Genomic DNA, 23,712 nt, shown 5'->3' on the forward strand with positions numbered 1-23,712 from the left:
GGACCACGCTGACTTCCAGCCACCAGAAAGCAAAGTTTTCCAGCGTCCCGCAAGTTCTAGGGCCGCCTTCTGACTCTTCCGCCCCGCCTCCGCCCTCTGCACTCTCCCAACTGGCGGGAGGAGGGCGCCCTCCCAGCCAATCAACGTCCCACAGGGCCCGCCTCCCGCGCGTCTTTCAAAGGTCTTCTAGGAACCAATCAGCGATTAGAGGCCGAGCCTTCGGACATCCGAAGGAGGAGTAAGAAGCTAGGAGCGGATCTGATTGGTTGCTGGAAGACGCCGCGCCCACCTCACAGGAGGACGAACCAGTGAGCTAAGCGGAGGGGGCGCGGGCTCGGCCCGGACACCGGTGAGTCGCCGGCGCTGCAGAGAGAGGCGGCACTGGTCTCGACTTGGGGCGGCCAGCGATGAAGCCGGTGAGTCGGACGTGCTGGGGCTTGGAGGAGCGAGGCGGCAGGGACGCAAGCGGTCCCGGGGACCCGATCCTGGTCCGGAGGGCAGCCGTAGCCTGGTAGCACTGCGACTTGCGCCATAACCGTCCTGTGGGTCGGGGAGGTGACTTTGCCACGCACGGGCACTAGAGACGAAGGAGCAGGGTCGGTGGCCGACGAAGGAAAGACGGACATTCGCTGTGCACCTGCTGTGGGCTGTCGCCTGTCCCCTGCGGGGTCTCATAAGCCTCCCAGCCAACGAAGGCCGAGCCTCGTTGTACCGAGGAAACCGAGTCGAGGAACTTGAGTGTCAGCGATGAGTGGGCGCGATACCCCAACCCCGAAGGGCGTCCGGCCGCTGCCCTGCGCCCACTGGGGAAACCATGAGTACGAATGCCACGCCGCGGCTTGTGGGCGACACCACCGCTGTCACCATGCCCCAGGGCCACTTGGCAATGCTGCCCTTTTCCCGTGACGTTCAGAATCACCGGGCCTGGGGAAGCAGAAACGTCCAGCTCTGTTAGGATGAATAAACCTGGTGAATGGGCCCCACAAATTTGAAATATGAATCATTAAAGCTGCTTTAAAGAAAAAGCAGATGCAGGCAAGACGCTGAAGATCCCCCACCTAACCCATATTTCCTACTGCCGGGGTTGACAACCTACTGGAAGCCTTTCCTTTGGGTGCAGTGTATTATAATACTTAAGATGGAGCCAAAGCAATAGAAATGCATAGCCTAGGGCTGGGTGGTGGCTCGCGCCTCTAATCCCAACACTTTGGGAGGCCAAGGCGGGCGGATCACTTGAGGCCAGGAGTTGGAGACCAGCCTGGCCAACACGGTGAAACCCATTCTCTACTAAAAATACAAAAATTAGCTGAGCGTGTTAGTGCACGCCTGTAGTCCCAGCTACTCAGGAGGCTGAGCCACGCGAATAGCTTGAACCCAAGAGGCAGAGGTTGCAGTGAGCTAATATCACGCCAGTGCCCTCCAGCCTGGGCAACAGAGCAAAACGCTGTCTCAAGAAAAAGAAAGAAAAAAATAAAATACATAGCCTAAATTGGCCGTCCTGTGATCTTCAGTACCAAGACCGTTGTAAAATACAGCTTCAGAGCTAGAAAGGGCATTAGGTGGTTACACTTGCTAAGCCCTATGTTGCCATGTGGAGGGACATCAGCTGTCCTTCACTCCTGGCCTATTTCTCCACCTGTCCCTATTGAGTTATCTGATCCCTGAGTTTGGAAGGAACCGAACACCAGTATCTCAACTTTTTCTTTCCTTCTCTCTTGGGAGCTACCTGCCTGCCTGCAGAAGGTGCTTTCTGGTCCACTCTCTGGCACACAGGAGCCCTAGACTGTCCATGGCCACCTGTGACTGGGTGGATACATTTGTCTAATTCTGGGTTGAACAAGGGGCAGGCGCATGTGGCAACAGCTTTAAGCTGCATACTCCATTTGATATACAATAATAAAGCTCCATTTCCTTATCTTTCAATTGGTTTCAACTAGGGAGTGAGAAAAGGGTATGGGTTTTGTTCTGTTCTGTTTTGTTTTTCTTTTTCTTTTTCTTTTGATTCTTTAAAATTTCAGCAGGGAGTGTAGAAGTCTTCCATGTCAAAATGCTGCAGGATTAAGTTCCAGCTGCTTAGATCAGCATACAAAGTCTGTCTCAATCTCTCTAGTGATTCATAAAACTGGCAGGTTATTTCACCTACACCACCCCCACCAAACTACTAGGCGATGTGGGGATTGTTTTTTGAGAAAAGGGATGGGCAAAACTACTTCTTCATCTCCTCTACTCCATCTCTATTTTGATATCACAGTTCCTCAATACAAGGGCCTTGGCTTACCTTCTTTCCTTTTTTTTTTTTTTTTTTTTTTTTGACAGAGTCATGCCCTGTTGCCCAGGCTAGAGTGCAGTGGTGTGTTCCTGGCTCACTGCAACCGCTGCCTCCTGGGTTCAAGCGATTCTCCTGCCTCAGCCTCCTGAGTAGCTGGGATTATAAGCATGTGCCACCACGCCCAGTTAATTTTTATATTTTTGGTAGAGCCAGGTTTTGCCATGTTAGCCAGGCTGGTCTCAAACTCCTGACCTCAGGTGATCCGCCCGCCTTCTCCTCCCAGAGTGCTGAGATTTACAGGCATGAGCCACCGCACGCTCCCTTTCCTATCTTCTTAAAAACCTGCTCTTCCTTCAAAACCCAGCTAAAGCATTTCCTCTGTGAATCCTTCTCCAGCTCCCTACATGGTCAGTCACTCTCTTCTCTGCTCCACAATATATAGTTCTGCTTCCATTTCAGCACTTACATAATACCTTTCTTCTGTAATCTATGCACACATCTATCTCTCCAGCCATACTGAAGGCAGGCTATCTATCTTATAGATCTTTTGCATCTCCAGTGCTTGGCAAATGAAGGTGGTCAAGAAATATTTGTGAATGAATAAATCTCCTCACTTTATAGTTGAGGAAAACTGAGATCCAGAATCAACTGAAGTAGCTTGTCAGAGAGTATACAGTAAGTGGCAGAACCAAGATCAGAAGCCAGATGTCTTGGTTCCCAGTCCAACTCTCTTTCCACTATGCAGTGCTGTAATTATTAACAGAAAGGTAAATAGCAGTCATTTATTACTAATATTGCTGATCTCGGTGATATTCTGGATTGATGACTGAATACATTGCAAATATGAATTCAGTGTGTGTTTAGACAAGGACTAACTATCCTAAAACTACAGAAAAATTCTTTACAGTTATTTAACATAACATTTCTTTTGAAGCCTAGTTCAATACAAACAAGTGAGTTTGACTCATCAGACGAAGAGCCTATTGAAGATGAACAGACTCCAATTCAGATATCATGGTATGTTAGCATTTCTGATCAATGATGAGCTAAAGTCACAATCTACATCATAAATGTAAATTTAGTTACATCATAATCTTAGTAGAATGTAGTTCACATATTGAAAACATTAAGGGTTTATCCCCCTCTGATTATATAATTCTAATTGTTAATGGATCTTCTAACTCCATGATTCATTTACTGTCTATAATATAGAAAAAGACCCTTTTTTTTGGCCCTTCTTTATATGTTGAGAAAACCTTAGTAGAAGCAAGTAAGTAAGAAATAGAGGTAGGATTGAAATAATCTCCCATTTAGTACCAAAATCTACTTATTCTTTTATGACAAAAGAATAATATACCAAATATGAGTTGAGATATTTAATCATTTCTCATTAAATCAAATCCTAGGTAATACTTAGAAGTAATGTCACAGTAATGCATCTATCAACAGACTGTTTAAGATAAAAGCCACATCAATGCAATAACAAAAAGTTTCTACATAAAATCAGCCGTTTAATCTTGGCAAGTGACTTATGGTTATACCAGATTCTCTACAATGAGCAATCAAATACTTTCTCTCATCACCGCAAATATAATAGTCTCTCTCCTTAAGAAAGCACCATCCCTACTGTCAGAAGAGAAAGACAGTCCTAAAGGTCTTTTGTCCTACCATCAAATAGCATTAAACCTTCCATTTTTACTTAAAACTCCCATTTAAACCCAAAAATTCATCGAATTTTCAAAGTCAGGTGGTATTTAGATGATGCCTCCTGTTTTCCGTTAAATCATCTTCTGACATGCAGACAAGGTGAGCCTCTGTCCCTGAGTGCTGCAGACTGGGAATGTGATTTCTTGATGTTATTTCTTTTTAACCAAAAACCTGTGGTTTTCATCATATGAAATCATATCTGTTAAGGAAGTTCTACAAAAAAAAATTTTTTAATAGTAACGTAGAATAAATGCTGGGGAGAAAATTGTCAGTCATTTTCCAATTTATTTTCCTAAATCACTAATACAAATTATCTCAGGTAATATACCACAGGATAACATAAGTACACCATATACTACCTTTTGGCAATCTAGACATTATTATCTTTAAGGTAAATTTAAATTAACTTGGCTTTTTGTTTTATTGTTTTTGTAGAGACAGGATTTCACCATGTTGCCCAGGCTGGTCTCAAACTCCTAGGCTCAAACAGCCTGCCTGCCTTGGCCTCTCTAAGTGCTGGGATCATAGGCATGAGCCATTTGTCATTTTTAATACTTAAATAATAACCAACAAATAAGTCCCTGTTTTAAAACTTTGTCTTTCTATTTTTTGTGTGTGACCAACATATTGATATTTAACTATGAATTCTTATTTTGTGACTACTGTAAAACTTTAACACACCCTTATTTGGTGCAAGCACCCATATTGATTAAACTGAATTTCCATTTATAACTTTTTAAAAAACTTAACTAAACGTGATAAATTTTTCTACTTTTCAGGCTATCTTTGTCACGAGTGAATTGTTCTCAGTTTCTCGGTTTATGTGCTCTTCCAGGTGGGTAACACAATAATGGGCTTCCTCTCTCTACATATGTATTTTTTAATTTATTTTTTATTGCAGTAGCTTTTGGGGGAACAGGTGGTGTTTGGTTACATGAATAAGTTCTTTAGTGGCGATTTCTGAAATTTTGGTGCACCCATCACCAGAGCAGTGTATAGTGTACCCAATGCGTAGTCTTTTATCCTTCATCCCCCTCCCACCTGTTCCCCCCCAGCCCCCAAAGTCCAATGTATCATTCTTATGCCTTTGTGTCCTCAAAGTTTACCTCCCACTTATGAGCGAGAACATGTGATGTTTGGTTTTCCATTCCTGAGTTACTTCACTTAGAATAATAGTCTCCAGTGGCTGGGTGCAGTCACTCACACCCATAATCCCAGCACTTTGGGAGGCCAAGGTGCCAGATCATGAGGTCAGAAGATCAAGACCATCCTGGAAACCATGGTGAAATCCTGTCTCTACTAAAAATACAAAAATTAGCTGGGCATGGTGATGCGTGCCTGTAGTCCCAGCTACTCGGGAGGCTGAGGCAAGAGAATTGCTTGAATCCAGGAGGCAGAGGTTGCAGTGAGCCAAGATCGCACCACTGCACTCCAGCCTGGCAATAGAGCAAGACTCTGTATCAAAATAAAAAAAGAATAATAGTCTCCAGTTCCACCCAGGTTGCTGTGAATGCCATTTTGTTCCTTTTCATGACTGAGTAGTATTCTATGGTGGGTGGGTGTGTATCTCACATTTTCTTTTTTTATTATACTTTACAACCCCACTTTTTGATGGGGGTGTTTGTTTTTTTCTTGTAAATTTGTTTAAGTTCCTTGTAGATTCTGGATATTAGACCTTTGTCAGATGGATAGATGGCAAAAATTTTCTCCCATTCTGTAGGTTGCCTATTCACTCTGATGATAGTTTCTTTTGCTGTGCAGAAGCTCTTTTGTTTAATTAAATCCCATTTGTCAATTTTGGCTTTTGTTGCAATTGCTTTTGGTGTTTTAGCCATGAAGTCTTTGCCCATGCCTATGTGCTGAATGGTATTGCCTAGCTTTTCTTCTACGGTTTTTACAGTTTTAGGTCTTAGGTGTAAGTCTTTAATCCATCCTAAGTTAATTTGTGTATAAGGTGTAAGGAAGGGGTCCAGTTTCAGTTTCCTACATATGGCTAGCCAGTTTTCCCAACACCATTTATTAAATAGGGAATCCTTTCGTAATTGCTTGTTTTTGTTAGGTTTGTCAAAGATCAGATGGTTGTAGATGTATGGTGTTATTTCTGAGGCCTCTGTTTCATTGGTCTATATATCTGTTTTGGTATGTATACCATGCTGCATTTGTTACTATAACCTTGTAGTATAGTTTGAAGTCAGGTAGCGTGATGCCTCCAGCTTTGTTCTTTTTGCTTAGGATCGTCTTGACTATATGGGCTCTCTTTTTGTTTCATATGAAATTTAAAGTAGTTTTTTCTAATTCTGTGAAGAAAGTCAATGGTAGCTTGATGGGGATAGCACTGAATCTATAAATTACTTTGGGCAGTATGGCCATTTTCACAATATTGATTCTTCCTATCCATGAGCATGGAATGTTTTTCCATTTGTTTGTGTCCTCTGTCATTTCCTTGAGCAATGGTTTGTAGCTCTCCTTAAAGAAGTCCTTCACATACCTGGTAAGTTGTACTCCTAGGTGTTTTATTCTCTTTGTAGCAATTGTGAATGGGAGTTCACTCATGATTTGGCTCTCTGTTTGTCTGTTATTGGTGTATAGGAATGCTTGTGATTTTTGCACATTGATTTTGTATCCTGAAACTTTGCTGAAGTTGCTTATCAGCTTAAGGGGATATTGGGCTGAGACAGTGGGGTTTCCTAAATACACAATCATGTCATCTGTAAAAAGAGACAATTTGATTTCCTCTCTTCCTATTTGAATACTCTTTATTTTTTTCTCTTGCCTGATTACCCTGGCAAGAACTTCCAATACTATGTTGAATAGGAGTGGTGAGAGAGGGCATTCTTGTCTTGTGCCCATTTTCAAAGGGAATGCTTCCAGCTTTTGCCCATTCAGTATGATATTGGCTGTGGGTTTGTCATAAATAGCTGTTATTATTTTCAGATATGTTCCATCAATACCTAGTTTATTGAGTGTTTTTAGCAAGAAGAGGTGTTGAATTTTATCAAAGGCCTTTTCTGGATCTACTGAGATAATCATGTGGGTTTTGTCACTGGTTCTGTTTATATGATGGATTACATTTAATGATTTGCATTATGTTGAACCAACCTTGTATCCCAGGGATGAAGTCGACTTGATCGTGGTGGATAAGCTTTTTAATGTGCTGCTGGCTTCGGTTTTCCAGTATTTTATTGAGGATTTTCGCATCAATGTTCATCAAGGATATTGACCTGAAATTTTCCTTTTTGTTGTGTCTCTGCCAGGCTTTGGTATCAGGATGATGGCTGGCCTCATAAAATGAGTTGGGGAGGATTCCCTCTTTTTCTATTGTTTGGAATAGTTTCAGAAGGAATGGTACCAGCTCCTCTTTGTACCTCTGGTAGAATTCAGCTGTGAATCTGTCTGGTCCTGGGCTTTTCTTGGTTGGTAGGCTATTAATTACTGCCTCAATTTCAGAACTTGTTATTGGTCTATTCACGGATTCGACTTCTTCCTGGTTTAGTCTTGGGAGGGTGTATGTGTCCAGGAATTTATCCATTTCTTCTGGATTTCTAGTTTTTTTTTGCATAGAGGTGGTTATAGTATTCTCTGATGGTAGTTTGTATTTCTGTGGGATCAGTGGTGATATCCCCTTTATCATTTTTTATTGTGTCTATTTGATTCTTCTCTCTTTTCTTCTTTATTAGTCTGGTTAGTGGTCTATCTATTTTGTTAATCTTTTCAAAAAAACCAGCTCCTGGACTCATTGATTTTTTTGAAGGGTTTTTTATGTCTCTATCTCCTTCAGTTCTGCTCTGATCTTAGTTATTTCCTTTCTTTTTTTTTTTTTTTTTTTTTTTTTCTTGAGGCAGAGTCTTGCTCTGTCGCCCAGGCTGGAGTGCAATGGCACGATCTCGGCTCACTGCAAGCTCCGCCTCCCGGGTTTATGCCATTCTCCTGCTTCAGCCTCCCTAGAAGCTGGGACTACAGGCACCCACCACCACACTGGCTAATTTTTTTGTATTTTTAGTAGAGACGAGGTTTCACCGTGTTAGCCAGGATGGTCTCGATCTCCTGACCTTGTGATCCACCCACCTTGGCCTTCCAAGATGCTGGGATTACAGACGTGATCCACCACGCCCAGCCTGATCTTAGTTATTTCTTGTCTTCTGCTAGCTTTTGAATTTGTTTGCTCTTTCTTCTCTAGTTCTTTCAATTGTGATGTTAGGGTGTTGATTTTAGATCTTTCCTGCTTTCTCATGTGGGCATTTAGTGCTATAAATTTCCCTCTAAACACTGCTTTAGCTGTGGCCCAGAGATTCTAGTACATTGTGTCTCTGTTCTCATTGGTTTCAAATAACTTCTTTTTTTTCTGCCTTAATTTACCCAGTAGTCATTCAGGAACAGGTTGTTTAGTTTCCATGTAGTTGTGCGATTTTGAGTGAGTTTCTTAATCCTGAATTCTAATTTGATTTCACTGTGGTCTGAGGGACAGTTTGTTATGATTTCTGTTCTTTTGCATTTGCTGAGTAGAGTTTTACTTCCAATTATGTGGTCAATTTTAGAATAAGTGCGATGTGGTGCTGAGAAGAATGTATATTCTGATGATTTGGAGTGGAGAATTCTGTAGATGTTAATTAGTTCTGCTTGGTCCAGGGCTGAGTTCAAGTCCTGGATATGGTTGCTAATTTTCTGTCTCATTGATCTGCCTAATATTGACAGTGGGGTGTTAAAGTCTCCCACTATTATTGTGTGGGAGTCTAAGTCTCTTTGTAGGTCTCTAAGAACTTGCTTTATGAATCTAGGTGCTCTTATATTGGGTGTGTATGTATTTAGGATAGTTAGCTCTTTTTTGCATTGATCCCTTTACCATTACATAATCCCCTTCTTTGTCTTTTTTTATCTTTGTTGGTTTAAAGTCTGTTTTATCAGAGACTAGGATTGCAATCCTTGCTTTTTTTTGCTTTCCATTGTTTGGTAAATATTTCTCCATCCCTTTATTTTGAGCCTATGTGTTTGCATGTGAGATGGGTCTCCTGAATATAGCACACCAATGGGTCTTGACTCTTTATCCAGTTTGTCAATCTGTGTCTTTTAATTGGGGCATTTAGCCCATTTACATTTAAGGTCAATATTGTTATGTGTGAATTTGATCCTGTCATTATGGTGCTAGCTGGTTATTTTGCCCATTAGTTGATGCAGTTTCTTCATAGCGTCGATGGTCTTTACAATTTGGTATGTTTTTGCAGTGGCTCATACCAGTTGTTGCTTTCCAGGTTTAGTGCTTCCTTCAGGAGTTCTTGTAAGACAGGCCTGGTGGAGACAAAATCCATCAGCATTTGCTTGTCTGTAAAGGATTTTATTTCTCCTTCACTTAGGAAACTTAGTTTGACTAAGTTTCTGGGTTGAAAATTATTTTCTTTAAGAATGTTGAATATTGGCCCCCCCTCTATTCTGGTTTGTAGGGTTTCTACAGAGAGAGCCGCTGTTAGTCCGATGGGCTTCCCTTTGTGGGTAACCAGATCTTTCTCTCTGGCTGCCCTTAACATTTTTTCCTTCATTTCAACCTTGGTGAATCCGATGATTATGTGCATTGGGGTTGCTCTTCTCGTGGAGTATCTTTGTGGTGTTCTCTATATTTCCTGAATTTGAATGTCAGCCTGTCTTTCTAGGTTGGGGAAGCTCTCCTGGATAATATCCTGAAGTGTGTTTTCCAACTTGGTTCCATTCTCCCCGTCACTTTCAGGTACACCAATCAAACATAGGTTTGGTTGTTTCACATAGTCCCATATTTTTGGAGGCCTTGTTCATTCCTTTTAATTCCTTTCTCTCTAATCTTGTCTTCACACTTTATTTCATTAAGTTGATCTCCAGTATTTGATATCCTTTCTTCCACTTGATCGATTCTGCTATTGATGCTTGTGTATGCGTCACGAAGTTCTCATGCTGTGTTTTTCAGCTCCATCAGGTCGTTTATGTTCTTCTCTAAACTGGTTATTCTAGTTAGCAGTTCCTCTAACCTTTTATCACGGTTCTTAACTTCCTTGCATTGGTTTAGAATATGCTCCTTTAGCTTGGAGGAGTTTGTTATTACCCACCTTCTGAAGCCTACTTCTGTCAATTCGTCAAACTCATTCTCTGTCCAGTTTTGTTCCCTTGCTGGCGAGGAGTTGTGATCCTTTGGAGGAGAAGAGGCGTTCTGGTTTTTGGAATTTTCAGCCTTTTTGCACTGGTTTTTCCTCATCTTTGTGGATTTATCTAACTTTGGTCTTTGACGTTGGTGACTTTTGGATGGGGTTTCTGTGTGGGTGTCCTTTTTGTTGATATTGATGCTATTGCTTTCTGTTTGTTAGTTTTCCTTGTAATAGTCAGGCCCCTCTGCTGCAGGTCTGCTGGAATTTGCTGGAGATCCACTCTAGACCCTGTTTGCGTGGGTATCACCAGCGGAGGCTGCAGAACAGCAAAGATTGCTGCCTGCTCCTTCCTCTGGAAGTTTCATCCCAGAGGGGCACCTGCCAGATGCCAGCTGGAGCTCTCCTGTACGAGGTGTCTGTCGACCCCTGCTGGGAGGTGTCTCCCCGTTAGGAGGCACAGGGTTCAGGGGCCCACTTGAGGAGGCAGTCTGTCCCTTAACAAAGCTTGAGCACTGTGCTGGGAGATCTGTTGCTCTCTTTGGAGCCAGCAAGGCAGGAATGTTTAAGTCTGCTGAAGCTGTGTCCACAGCCATCCCTTTCCCCAACTGCTCTCTCCTAGGGAGATGGGAGTTTATCTATAAGCTCCTGACTGGGGCTGCTGCCTTTCTTTCAGAGATGCCCTGCCCAGAGTGGAGGAATCTAGAGAGGCAGTCTGGCTACAGCAGCTTTTCTGCACTGTGGTGGGTTCTGCACCCAGTTCGAACTTCCAGCTGGCTTTGTTTACACTGTGAGGGGAAAACCACCTACTCAAGCCTCAATAATGGTGGACACCCCTCTCCCCACCAAGCTTGAGCATCCCAGGTTGACTTCAGACTGCTGTGCTGGCAGCGAGAATTTCAAGCCAGTGGATCTTAGCTTGTTGGGCTCCGTTGGGGATGGGATCCACTGAGCAAGACCACTCGGGTCCCTGGCTTCAGCCCTCTTTCCAGGGGAGTGAATGGTTCTGTATCGCTGGCATTCCAGGTACCACTCAGTTGGAAATGCAGAAATCACCCATCTTCTTTCTGCATTGGTCTCACTGGGAGCTGCAGACCAGAGCTGTTCCTATTCAGCCATCTTGCCCAGGAATCCCATATTTTCTTTATCCATTCATTGATTGATGGGCATTTGCGCTAGTTTTACATGTTTGCAATTGCAAATTATGTTGCTATAAACATGTGTGTGCAGGTATCTTTTTCATATAATGACTTCTTTTCCTCTGGGTATATACCTACTAGTAGGATTGTTGGTCAAATGGTAGATCTACTTTTAGTTCTTTAAGGCATCTCCACACTGTTTTCCATAATGGTTGTACTAATTTACATTCCCACCAGCAGTGTAAAAGTGTTCCCTTTTCACCATATCTGTACCAACAATATACTTAGAACAAGTATTTGGTCAACCAACATATCATTCTCTGTACTGGGTAATAAGTAAATTTCACAGACCGTCAGCACTGGGGAACACACTTTGCGAAGCCCTCATGGTGGACTATAGTTAAAGGAACACAGATCTACCTTTCACCCCTTCCAGATCTGTAGTCATAGCCCCACAGTTGTGCTTTGCCAATCTTAATAAAGCTTATAGCCTGGGGTACAAATAAGGCTGAGGACTACAACCAGGTACTTGTTACAGAAGAAACATAGAATACAGAATCCTTGATTAGGATGAATCCCTTTGATTATATTCCTAGAAATATCAGAAATTGAAATTCATATTCAAAATATAATTGAAACATATAAATGATTTTGTGAAATGACTTTATAAAGTAGCTATATAAGTATTTAAACATACCTGTTACATATGACCAAAAACTGACTTTTTTACTTGCTTTATTATTACTTATAGGTTGTAAATTTAAAGATGTTAGAAGAAATGTCCAAAAAGATACAGGTAGGTATAATATCACACAACCACACTAATGGGTTTTTTAAATAAATAGCACTGAAAATCTCTCTCTCAAAAAGAACAAATCATAGTTTATTTTTAATACAACAATAAATTTTCAGTATTTTGTGAAGTTTCAAACTATAGACTTATTCTGATATGTAAAGAGGTATTTGTGAAGACCATCATTTACCTAACCATGGAGTTGCTTTTCACTGATTGTTGTAGTTGTATTATACATATAAACTACATTTGAGGTTAGAATGTAGAAGTTGGCAGGAAAAAAAGTATGTAAATAGAAAACTGACATATTGCTCTTCCCAGGTCTTTACTGTTCCTTGCAGACTTGACTGTGGTAGTAGAAATTAAGCATGAGCTGGGAACTCCAAGTTAGCAGTGAAATTGTGAATCCTGTATGGAAAATTTTGAGAGCCAGCATCTAGATGGAAAAGACAGAATGGGAACTGGTTGTTGCATGATCAAAGATGTTCATACCATTATAGCCACAGTCTAATAATCCTCATAATCTTCCCCAATTTGGAATTTACATACTGCATGATACTAACAAATGTGAATTTTCAAAAGATTTTATTCTGATTGGCCTGGAATGTCTCAAACCTGCTAGTCCTACCAATGTCCTTATAGTATGGCAAATTAAAATGTATATATTGCTTGATTCTGACCAGTATAGATTTTTTAAATCTTAAAACCTTTTCCTGGTTATTCTGGAACATCAGTTTGCTAATGTACTTTTAAAAATTTATTCCTGGCCAGGTGCATTGGTTCCACACCTGTAATCCCAGCACTTTGGTAGGCTGAGGCAGGTAGATCGCTTGAACTCAGGAGTTCGAGGACAGCCTGGGCAACAAGGCAAAACCCTGTCTATGCAAAAAATACAAAAATTAACTGGGCATAATGGCACGTGCCTGTAGTCCCAGCAACTTGGGAGGCCGAGGTGGGAGGATCACTTGAGCCTGGGATGTCAAAGGCGCAATGAGCTGAGATGGTGCCAAGATGACAAGGTCTTGCTCTGTCACCCAGGCTGGAGTGCACTGGTCTGAGATTACATTACTGCACTCCAACCTGGTGGCAGAGCAAGACCCTGCCTCAAAAAAAAAAAAAAAAAAAAAAAAAAGTATTCCTTACCTACCAAAAAAAGACTTAAAGACACTAATAGATAGTTGACCCTTATAGCATTTATAAAAATTTTCTGCTTTAGACACACCCAGCCATGCTAGGAAATTTCCATTTGGAGAACATTTAGGTCATAAGCAAAATATATGTAATTTAAATCATTGGTTCAAAGTCTGTCTTGTACATTTTGGAATGTCATATTCATTTAGCATTTTCTATAAAACCAGTTTCCAATTTTTTTTCTAAAAACTTTTTTTTTGCTGCAATGAAATCTTAAATGGAACCCAGTACATAAAACAGGTCAATTTGTTTGATTGGAGACCTAGAATCTCCCCGCAGCAGTTCCTGAGATACCTTCCTAGACCTTTCTCAGAAAGCTGGAAAATCACTGGATAATAAAAATTACCAAATGTGTACAAGAGGCAAATAGATGTACAGTACTATACATCTCAGGGATTAGTTCATGAGAAGGTGCTTTGTACTTAAATAGCTAAATGTCCTTGGATTTAAGGGGCAGGGAGAGGGCTGGAGTTGGGGGCACTTAGATCAGCCAGAGTTACTTATTTTAAACCAAATCCTCTTTAGTTAATATTGCCATAAAGAAGTCCCAGTGTATAGAATGCCTATAGTGTTCATATCATTATAATGAAAAGAGCTAGGTCACATAAGTTTAATACAGGTAATGTTTTATTTTCTGGCGACCTAGTCTATAAAATTAAATACTCAAGGATGTGTTCCAGTGCAGATACGAGGGAGAATACTAGCACTCTGACACCATGGCCATGCTGGAGATTTTATATACAATACTCAGAGTCAAGCAAACAGCTAAGTGATTAAATAACAGACATGGTTGATTTTGTGAGAAAAAGAAAAAAAGTACTATCATTCCTTAATTGAACATAGATCTATCATTCCTTAATTGAACATAGATTTCCTTAATTGATAGCACTTTTTTTCTTTTTCTCACAAAATCAACCATTTTTGCTACTCAATTTTAAGTGTTTTAAGAGTTATTTTATGCCGGGCGTGGTGGCTCATGCTTGTAATCCCAGCACTTTGGGAGGCTGCGGTGGGCGGATCACCTGAGGTCAGGAGTTCAAGACCAGCCTGACTAACATGGTGAAACCTCATCTCTACTAAAAATACAAAATTAGCCAGATGTGGTGCCACATGCCTGTAATCCCAGCTACTTGGGAGGCTGAGGCAGGAGAATCACTTGAACCTGGGAGGCAGAGGTTGCAGTGATCCAAGATCGTGCCATTGCACTCTAGCCTGGTGACAGAGCGAGACTCTGTCTCAAAAAAACAAAAAAGAAAAAAAGAGTTATTTTAAAGCAGTATTTATTGCAAAAAAAAATTTTTTTGCAAGAACAGCAATTGACTTATTTTGCAATTCAGTAAAAGGCATTTTGACTTGTAAAATGAGGTTTAATTCTAGTCATCTTTTGATTCAGACATATCAATAGGCACTTCAGATTTATAGATTGTCATTTGGTATTAGTTTGGCTTAAGAAACTTAACTTCATATTCTCCCTCTTGATGGTATTTAAATGTGCGGTGTTTTCTATGTGTGTGTGTCTGTGTATCCTGGTCTATTGGCAGAAGAACTAAAGAGCTGTGGTATACAAGACATATTTGTTTTCTGCACCAGAGGGGAACTGTCAAAATATAGAGTCCCAAACCTTCTGGATCTCTACCAGCAATGTGGAATTATCACCCATCATCATCCAATCGCAGATGGAGGGACTCCTGACATAGCCAGCTGCTGTGAAATAATGGAAGAGCTTACAATCTGCCTTAAAAATTACCGGAAAACCTTAATACAGTACGTTCTCCTTTTCTCCATATACTACGGGAGAAATGTCACAGTCAAAATGATTTCTGGAATCATGGTAGCCCTATTCAGTTATTACCTACTTCCTAGTTCGTTGTAAGGATTAAAAGGTAATAATGCACTAGAAAAGCACTGGCACAATGTCTGGTACAGGGTAAGTAGTCAAATATGTGCTGTTATTACTTTTCAAGAGTAGGGACAATAAATGAGTAGATTTAGAAATTATTAGAACAAGGTTACAAGCTTTGTTTTTATTTCTTTCCTTTAGTCTTAGACCTTTAGTGGCAATTTTGGGACCCTCCTTTCCCCTCCTCACCATCACCACCTCACTTACTAGCTTTTCAATTGCTTAGTTGCTTTCCACAGCAAGAAAATCAACTTTTTGGCCAGCTGCAGTGGCTCGCGCCTGTAATCCCGGCATTTTGGGAGGCTGTTGTGGTGGATCACTTGAGCTCAGGAGTTCGAGACCAGCCTGGGCAACATGGCAAAACCCCATCTCTGCAAAAAATATACAAAAGAACATGCCAGGCATGGTGGTACGTGCCTGTAGTCCCAGCTACTCAGGAGGCTGAGGTGGGGGCACTGCTTGAGCCTGGGAGACAGAGGTTGCAGTGAGCCAAGATGACAGTACTGCACTCCAGCCTGGGTGACAGGGAGAACCCATCTAAAAAAAAAAAAAAAAAAAGAATAAAGTCGATTTTTTCAAAATTAGCTACCAAAAAAGTTATCTGTAAGCAACAAGCAATCCTAAAAATATGACTTGAAAATTACATTTGATGATATGACTCTGCTAACAGATTGAAAGACGGCCTCTCATTGTGTGTCAGTGGCTATAAAAACACAAGCCACTGGTGTGAAAGTTTAAAACAAAATAAAATAGGTTAAGGAAAGGGGACAAAATGAGGAAGAAAGAAAAGCAGCTTGGAGGAAGGCCAGAGAGAGTGGCAGTGGGCAGTAGATACTAGCATGGCAAAGATTCAAAGGGGCGATGTGGGTAATAAATAAGAAATGCTCTGCCAGAAGTGAAACACACAAAGCAACAGAGAGCCAGCCATGGGGAGGAAACTGGCCTTTGCTATGCATAATGTACGTTTCATAGTCTAATAACCTGCTTAATCTTTTCTGGAATAAGGTAGGGTATTAAATAGTTTACAACCTCAAAAGCCCTAAGGTCCTTAAGGGCATTGCTTTGAGCTAGAAGTATAGAAATTACATCAAATAGCCATGAGGTTCTCAGGGCACCTAGTGATAGGACAAGCACAGCTAACGTCTCCCCTTAAACCTGTAGCCCAGGGGCCTCGTGCCAACAGCGCCAGTTCTGAAGGCAAACCAACTAGTATGAGGGTCTTTGGAGACACACACCTGTTTGTGGCCAAACTGAACTCTGACATATAGAGAAATACAGTTTGCAGAATATGCAGTAAAGAACTAGAAGCCATTCTACATCCTATTGTTTCCCATCTTCCTCTATGGAAAAGCATAGTCACTTATCTAGTACTAATTATAAAAGCTAAATTTCAAATAGATCCAGTTGTTGATGTGAAAGGTGCTGATACATATACGTAAAATAGCATTAGATAGTTAAATGTAGCTGGGGAAAAATATTTTCCAATATATGGCCCTATTTTTCAAACCATTTTGAGATTTTTTTTTTTTCAAATAAATTTTTGAAAGCTGCCTTTACTGAAAAGTTTCCAGAAATCAAACTAGCTCTGTTTAGCGAAGTGAAGCTTAACAAATTCTACTCTAGCTGGTTCTGGCAACCCAAATGCTCTGATGTTTGTGCAGACTACAAACAGGATAGACAGTAGATGGGTGACTTTGCATATGCTCAATGTTTCAGTCTCCCATAAAATAAAGCATCTGACAACTGGAATTTTTCATCATCCTAGAGCTTTCAAAGGTGTCCCACAGTGACTAGTTTATTTCCTCTCCATTCTACCATCTTTGAGGACCCACACTTCTAGACAGCTATAGCGCTTATCCTTCAGGAACAGGGTCTGGTAAACCTTTTTCACTGTCCTGTTGTCTACCAGTGCCATCTCACTGGTTCTGCCTGGACATTTGCAGCCCTTTATAAATCGGTGAACAACACTGCTTTCCTACTGTATTTTTGTAGTTTCCTGGGGCTATTGTAACAAAGTACCACAAACCGGGTAGCTGAAAACAACAGAAATTTCTTTGTTCCCATTTCTAGAGGATGTAAGTCCAAAATTAAGATGAGAGCAGAGCCATGCCCCCTGAGACTGAGAGTCCTTCCATGCCTCTTCCTAGCTTCTGGTGGTGGCTGTCAATCCGTGGCAGGCCTTGGCTTGCAGCCGAATCCCTCCAGTTTGCCTCTGTTGTCACATGAATCCTTGTGTGTCTGTCTTTGCATGGTGTTGTCCTCTTGTAGGGACACTAGTCATCTAGGATGAGGGCCCACTCTAATTTATCTTAATTTGAATATACCTGCAAAGATTCTAATTCTGAATAAAGTCCCACTCATAGGTACAGGATAAGGACTTCAGCATGTCTTTTAGGGGGACATAATTCAACCAGTAACACCTACCACGTACCACACGCTGAGACTACCAAAGGAGGCACAGTCCCCACCTTCGAGGAACCTGTAACTGACAACACTACCACTGAAGTGCAGTAAGACAAGAGGCGGCACACAGGAGAATGATCCTTTCTGTAGGAGCACAAAGGCATTTTAGGAAATGAAATTTGAGGTTTTAAAAGATAAGTAGGAGTTCATCAAATAGAAGAAAAAAGATGAAAATAGCAAAAGGTATAAAATAGTATTAATCTTGCAAAAAGACACTGAAGTGTTCTATCTCAATTTTTTTTTTTTTAATAAGACAGTTGTCTCTCTCTGTCACTCAGGCTGGAGTGCAGTGGCACTGTCATAGCTCACTGTAGCCTTGAACTCCCAGGCTCAAGCGATCCTCCCACCTCAGGCTCCCGAGTAGCTAGGACTACAGGTGTGTGCCACCATGCCAGCCCTTTTTTTTTTTTTTTTTTTTTTTTTTAATAGAGACAGGGTCTCGCTTTGTTGCCAAAGCTGGTCTTGAACTACTGGACTCAAGCAGTCCTCCCACCTTGGCCTCCCAAAGTGCTGGGATTATAGGCCTGAGCCATTATGCCCAGCCTCTACCTTTATATGGTAGATCCAGATCTCTGAAACAGGCCTATGTCTGGAACACTTTGTAGAAAGCAAGTTCATGACTAAGGCTAGGGGTCAGTACCTATTTGGTCCTCTATTTCACATCCTAAAGCAAGATATTTATCTACAGCTTTACCTACAATACAATACAATACAATACAATACAATACAATACAATACAATACAGTAATTGATGTCCTTAATGATAAGTCATCCACACTAATTTAGGTTCAGTATACCCTCTAAGTACATTAGGAAGCATGTAATACATTTTTTAGGATCTTTGAAAATGATTTAAATGAATAGTCTTGCTACTGAGGGTTAATCTCCATTTTTCTGGAAAATCTAGTTATACAAAACTGCTAATTTCTTCACAGTGCTAGATAACAGCAGCTAACGTTCATTTACTTCTTACTCTGCGCAAAGCTGTGTTCTAAGTCCTTGGCAAATGCTCACTCATTTGTGAGCCTCATTTAATCCTCACTCCGATGTACATACTATTGCTATCATCATTTTACAGGTGAAAAGGCTGAGTCCCAGAGAGATTAAATAACTTGCTTAGCTTTACACATGTAGTAAGTGGCAGAGCCAGGACTCAAGCCTAGGCAGCGGTGCCCCAGAGCCCATGCTCCAGACTTCAGTGATACCCTACCTCTGAACTCCTTTAGATACATGAACAGTTATTATCTACATGGCATTTGTCCGGTAACCACTCAGGTTTTGTTTAGACAGAGGAATAATCAAAATGACAGTTGGTAAAACGTCTGATTTCTATCTATTGGTAACATTCTCCATTTCTCAGATGTGGATCTTGGAGCCTAAAGAGGTCAATAAAAAGACTCTGCCTATCTTGATGTTTAGAGGTATTCAGAATTCCTCCCAATAAAGAAAGAAGCACACCTTGCTCTCAGTTGATTACATCAAAAATATTTATTAATCTTCCTGTGCAAGACACTGTGCTAGGCATTAGAGTTGTAAATAGAAGGCAGAAAGAGCAAGTCTTTAGTTGTAACTAGGGATGGAATGAAATGTACAAACTTCAAAACTGTATTTCCCTTTCAGCTGCTATGGAGGACTTGGGAGATCTTGTCTTGGTAAGAAATATATTTCTATTATTTTTTTAACCTCCAAATAGACAAACTTCTCTTTCCAGACCATATGCTCATTTTGTATTAAAATGGAACCAACCACAATGTAAGTTTGCTAAGACTCAAAGGATGACTGACGGCCCTAACCATGGTGTTCCCTGGAAAGCTTGGCTGGGAGTGGGAGGTAGTTTCAGCATTGTTCTGGAGGATTCTGGCAAAACATCATTTACAAGTCTTAACACCTGCATTCTTATTTTTTAACATTTTTTGATGTTCTTCCTGTGTAGGTGTTATAATACAGTAACTTCCAAATAGTTTCCATGGGTAACTATTTACAAATACTGAAGTTACTATATGTTAATTTTAAAAAATTTTTTAATGTACTAGGAAAAACAAAAAGAGTTCATGAAATGCCACACTGGAGTAGTTATTTTTTTTTTAGTGTTGGATGACATTAAAATTGAAAGCTTTTGTGTTTCAAAAAATACTATCAAAATGACAAGACAACCCATAGAATGGGAAAAATATATTTGCAATCTATATATTTAATAAGGGATTTATATCCAGAATATAAAAAGAACTCTTACAACTCAGTAATAAAAAGATAGGCCGGGCGTCGTGGCTTATGCCTGTAATCTCTGCACTTTGGGAGGCCAAGGCAGACAGATCACCTGAGTTCAGGAGTTTGAGAACAGCATGGGCAACATGGTGAAACCCCATCTCTACAAGAAATACAAAAACTAGCCAGGCATAGTGGTGCATGCCTGTAGTCCCAGCTCCTGTGGGGCTGAGGCTGGAGGACTGCTTGGGCCCAGGAGGTCAAGGCACCAGTGAACCAAGTTTACGCCACTGCACTCCAGCCTAGACGACAAAGTGAGATCCTCTGTCTCTCAAAAAAAAAAAAAAATAACAATAATAAACAAACAACATAATTGAAAAATGGGCAAAGTATCCAAATAAACCTTTTTTCAGGCAAGACACACATATAGTCAATAAGCACATGAAAAGATGCTCAGCATCATTAATCATCAGGAAATGCAAATCAGAACTACAGTGGATACTTGACACCCATTAGGAAGGGTATTATAAAAAACATGAAAAATAGCAAGTCTTGGCAAGAATGTAGAGAAATTCGAACCCTCATACGCTGTTGGTGGGAATGTAAAATGGTCCAGCTCCTTTGGAAAATAGTCTGGCAGTAGTTCCTCAAACAGGTAAACATTAACATATGACCCAGCAATTTCACTCCAAAGTATATACTCACAAACTTGTATACAAATGTTTATAGCAGCATTAATCATAATAGCCAAAAAATGGAAACAGCCTAAAATGTCCATCAGTTGACAAATGGATAAAAACAATGTGGCATATCCATACAATGGAATATTATTTGATCATAAAAAGGAATTAAATACAGACATAAGCTACAATATGTATGAACCCTGAACACATTATGCTAAGAGAAGTCAGACACGCACAAAAAAATATTGTATGTTTCCATTTATGTGATTGCTCAGAATAGGGGCAGATCTACAAAGCAGACTAGTGGTTGCCTAGGGCAGGGGTTGATGGGGAATAGAGGATGATAGCAAAAGGGTACACTTCTTTCTGAGGTGATGAAATGCTTTAAAATTGACTGTGGTGATGGTTGCACATGTCTGTGAATATACTAAAATCACTGAATGGATGAACACTTTAAATGGATGAAAGAATGAAGCCAGTGTTAAACTTTAATTCAACCATATGGTCATTTAAGATCATAATTTAACTGTCAAAAACACACACTAAAAGTCTCAGTCTTTTAATTCATTTGGAACAATTATACCAGTCTTCTGTATCAATAGAAGTCTTATTAAATATAAAATGCTCTACCTTGTCACTAATTATTTAGCAACATATTATTTTTCTGTCATGTTCCATTAGTAGCTGCTTGTCTCCTACTATACCTGTCTGACACAATATCACCAGAGCAAGCCATAGACAGCCTGCGAGACCTAAGAGGATCCGGGGCAATACAGACCATCAAGGTGAGGAGGTGGGCGGTGCTTGCTTGGTTGTGGTTGGGGTCACTGTTACACATACAGATTCTTATGTAACCAAAAGGCAGTGAAATGAAAATCCAAAGCACTCATTATTCAAATGCCACTCCACTTGCTTATGCTTTTAGTTTTTAAAAATTTACATGTAAATTTAATCCAGGTAGTCTAAAAAAGCACACAGTATTTCAAACAAGATAATGGAAATTTGAACTTCTTGGTTTACTTTTCCAGGATCTACCTACTGCTCAGTTTTTACAGTCAGTTTTGGGAATGGATCCTTTCACCTAGAACAATGAGATGGTTATTATTAATGTAAACTTGGTAGGTTCTTGGGTAGATTCTCGGCCAAAAAAATCTATGGAAGATCCTATTATATCACCAAAACATTTAATAAAGATAGCTAAATGACTATAATACAAAAAATGGAAAGCAGTGCTAATTATACTTTGCGGTGGATAACTGGGGACATCTTCCACATGTACATTCCCCTAACACTTCAAAACACTGCACTAGCAATGCCAAGGATATTGTATTAATCATGTTACTGAAAAGATTCTGCAGATTTCACTTACATTCTGTAAAGCTAATGTGCCTTCCTTTTGGAAGCGTGCCCTCTCAGCATTAGAATCCACTCATCAGAGGAGTGGGCACCAAAGAATCCTGGCCGTTAGGCAGCTCCCTAGACTTGACAGCCCATCTTCCCAGGGTTAGAGTTCTAATCCAGTGTCATTAACAGTGAATTATCATAATTACTGATAAATGCACCAAGGAACCTGATTCTTAGGGCTTAAATAAGGTCATTAACGGGACAATCTATACAAGATCCACTCCACTGTACAGGTCTGAAACAGAGAACTCCCCTTATGTTAAAACCAAATGATACGGCCAGGGGCGGTGGCTCATGCCTGTATCCTAGAACTTTGGGAGGCTGAGCTGGGTGGATCATTTAAGGCCAGGAGTTCGAGACCAGCCTGGCCAACATAACAAAACCTTGTCCCTAGGAAAAATACAAAAATTAGCCAGGGGTGGTTGTGTGTGCCTGTAGTCTCAGCTACTTGGGAGCCTGAGGCACAAGAATCGCTTGAACCGGGGAGGCAGAGGTTGCAGTGAGCCGAGATCACACCACTACACTCCAGACTGGGTGACAAAGCAAGACCCTTTCTCAAAAAAAAAAAAAAAAAAAAATCAAATGATGCTTCAAATCCAAAAAGTTCATCTCCCTTCTCTTGAAAACAAAATACATGGCCATGGCCAGATGTATATATGAATATCCATATGTTTCACCTCTTTAACATTGCTGATAATTAAGCCCACATTACTACAGACTGTCAGTTTATCACCTCAGCATTCTGTGGCAAACAGGCTTGCTGGTGTTAGCAATGCAGTTTCCTCTTCTCAATAAGGGTATGAAATGAGATGATTGGCAGAGTAAGAATATCTTCTGGGAAGCTATTAAAACCCCAAATAAATTATTTAAGGCTTTTATTTTGCTTATCTGCTAAGATTAGTGATAGTTTGTTTTTAAAAAATATTGTCTATGAAAATTATTCCTAGTGGATTATGTCATCACAAAAAGCAGAAGACTAGGGCTTCTATAAATTAAGAAATGGGTTTTCTTACATATACCAGTCACTTGCTATAGAAAGTGCTCTGCCCTTACTTACCAGGGGGGGAAAACGTTAGCAAAAATAATGTCATTATGTATTTTTAAAATCTTATTTGGTCATGTAAGTAAAGAGAGAAAGGATTTTAGACTTACATCCATCTACATTTCATTTCACCTTCTGATTTTTAGAGACTTGTAGAACAATAGTTTTTCATACTAGTATATGGCTTTATTAAAAGATAAAACTTCCCCACGATACAAATGCTTCCTTACCCAAAAAGATATAGAATTGTGCTTAGCAAGTATTTTTTATTCCTGATACCTGCTAGTATTGTGCCCACACTGATAACTAGTTTTCCACAGTGTATTCCAATGTATCTTTACTTTTTTCAGCAATACAATTATCTTCATGAGTTTCGGGACAAATTAGCTGCACATCTATCATCAAGAGATTCACAATCAAGATCTGTATCAAGATAAAGAATTTCAAATAGCATTTATATGACCGTGTCTGAAATGTCAGAGTTCTCTAGCATCATTTGCATTGAAATGAAACCACTAGTGTTATCAACTTGAATGTAAATGTACATGTGCAGATATTCCTAAAGTTTTATTGACAAAACTCATTGTGTCTTTCATTTCTTATAGGAACAGGAAAATTGGGATAGGAAAATTGGTACGCAATTTTCCTTTTAGAAATGAACTGGTTGTTCTGGTATACTTTACCTGGAGGTAATGCTGAAAACGTACATATGGAAAAATATTTGACTGCCTATTTTTAATACTTAGTACTTCATTTTTACTTCATTTTACTGTTTGTAACCACTGGGTAGCATATGACAAAGTAATAAGTAAGAA

At 40.3% G+C, this 23,712-nt stretch overlaps 1 protein-coding gene across 3 annotated transcripts; it reads left to right on the forward strand.

The window, feature by feature from the left end:
- Positions 1-315: 315 nt before the first annotated feature.
- Positions 316-23,476, forward strand: CDKN3 (cyclin dependent kinase inhibitor 3). Of its 3 annotated transcripts, none has more exons than XM_005561289.3 (8): positions 316-416; positions 3,204-3,286; positions 4,756-4,811; positions 11,968-12,012; positions 14,742-14,964; positions 19,184-19,215; positions 21,133-21,236; positions 23,248-23,476. In XM_005561289.3, exons 1-8 carry the CDS (start codon positions 408-410, stop codon positions 23,332-23,334), a joined length of 639 nt encoding a protein of 212 aa, XP_005561346.1. In that variant the 5' UTR covers positions 316-407; the 3' UTR covers positions 23,335-23,476. The 3 variants fall into 3 exon arrangements, with proteins under 3 accessions (XP_005561346.1, XP_045252372.1, XP_073853521.1); XM_045396437.1 differs by having other exon boundaries at positions 21,136-21,236; XM_073997420.1 differs by lacking the exon at positions 23,248-23,476 and adding an exon at positions 21,480-21,551.
- Positions 23,477-23,712: the final 236 nt, after the last annotated feature.

This window comes from Macaca fascicularis, chromosome 7 (assembly GCF_037993035.2).
Source record: "Macaca fascicularis isolate 582-1 chromosome 7, T2T-MFA8v1.1".
In the NCBI taxonomy this organism is placed as follows: domain Eukaryota; kingdom Metazoa; phylum Chordata; class Mammalia; order Primates; family Cercopithecidae; genus Macaca; species Macaca fascicularis.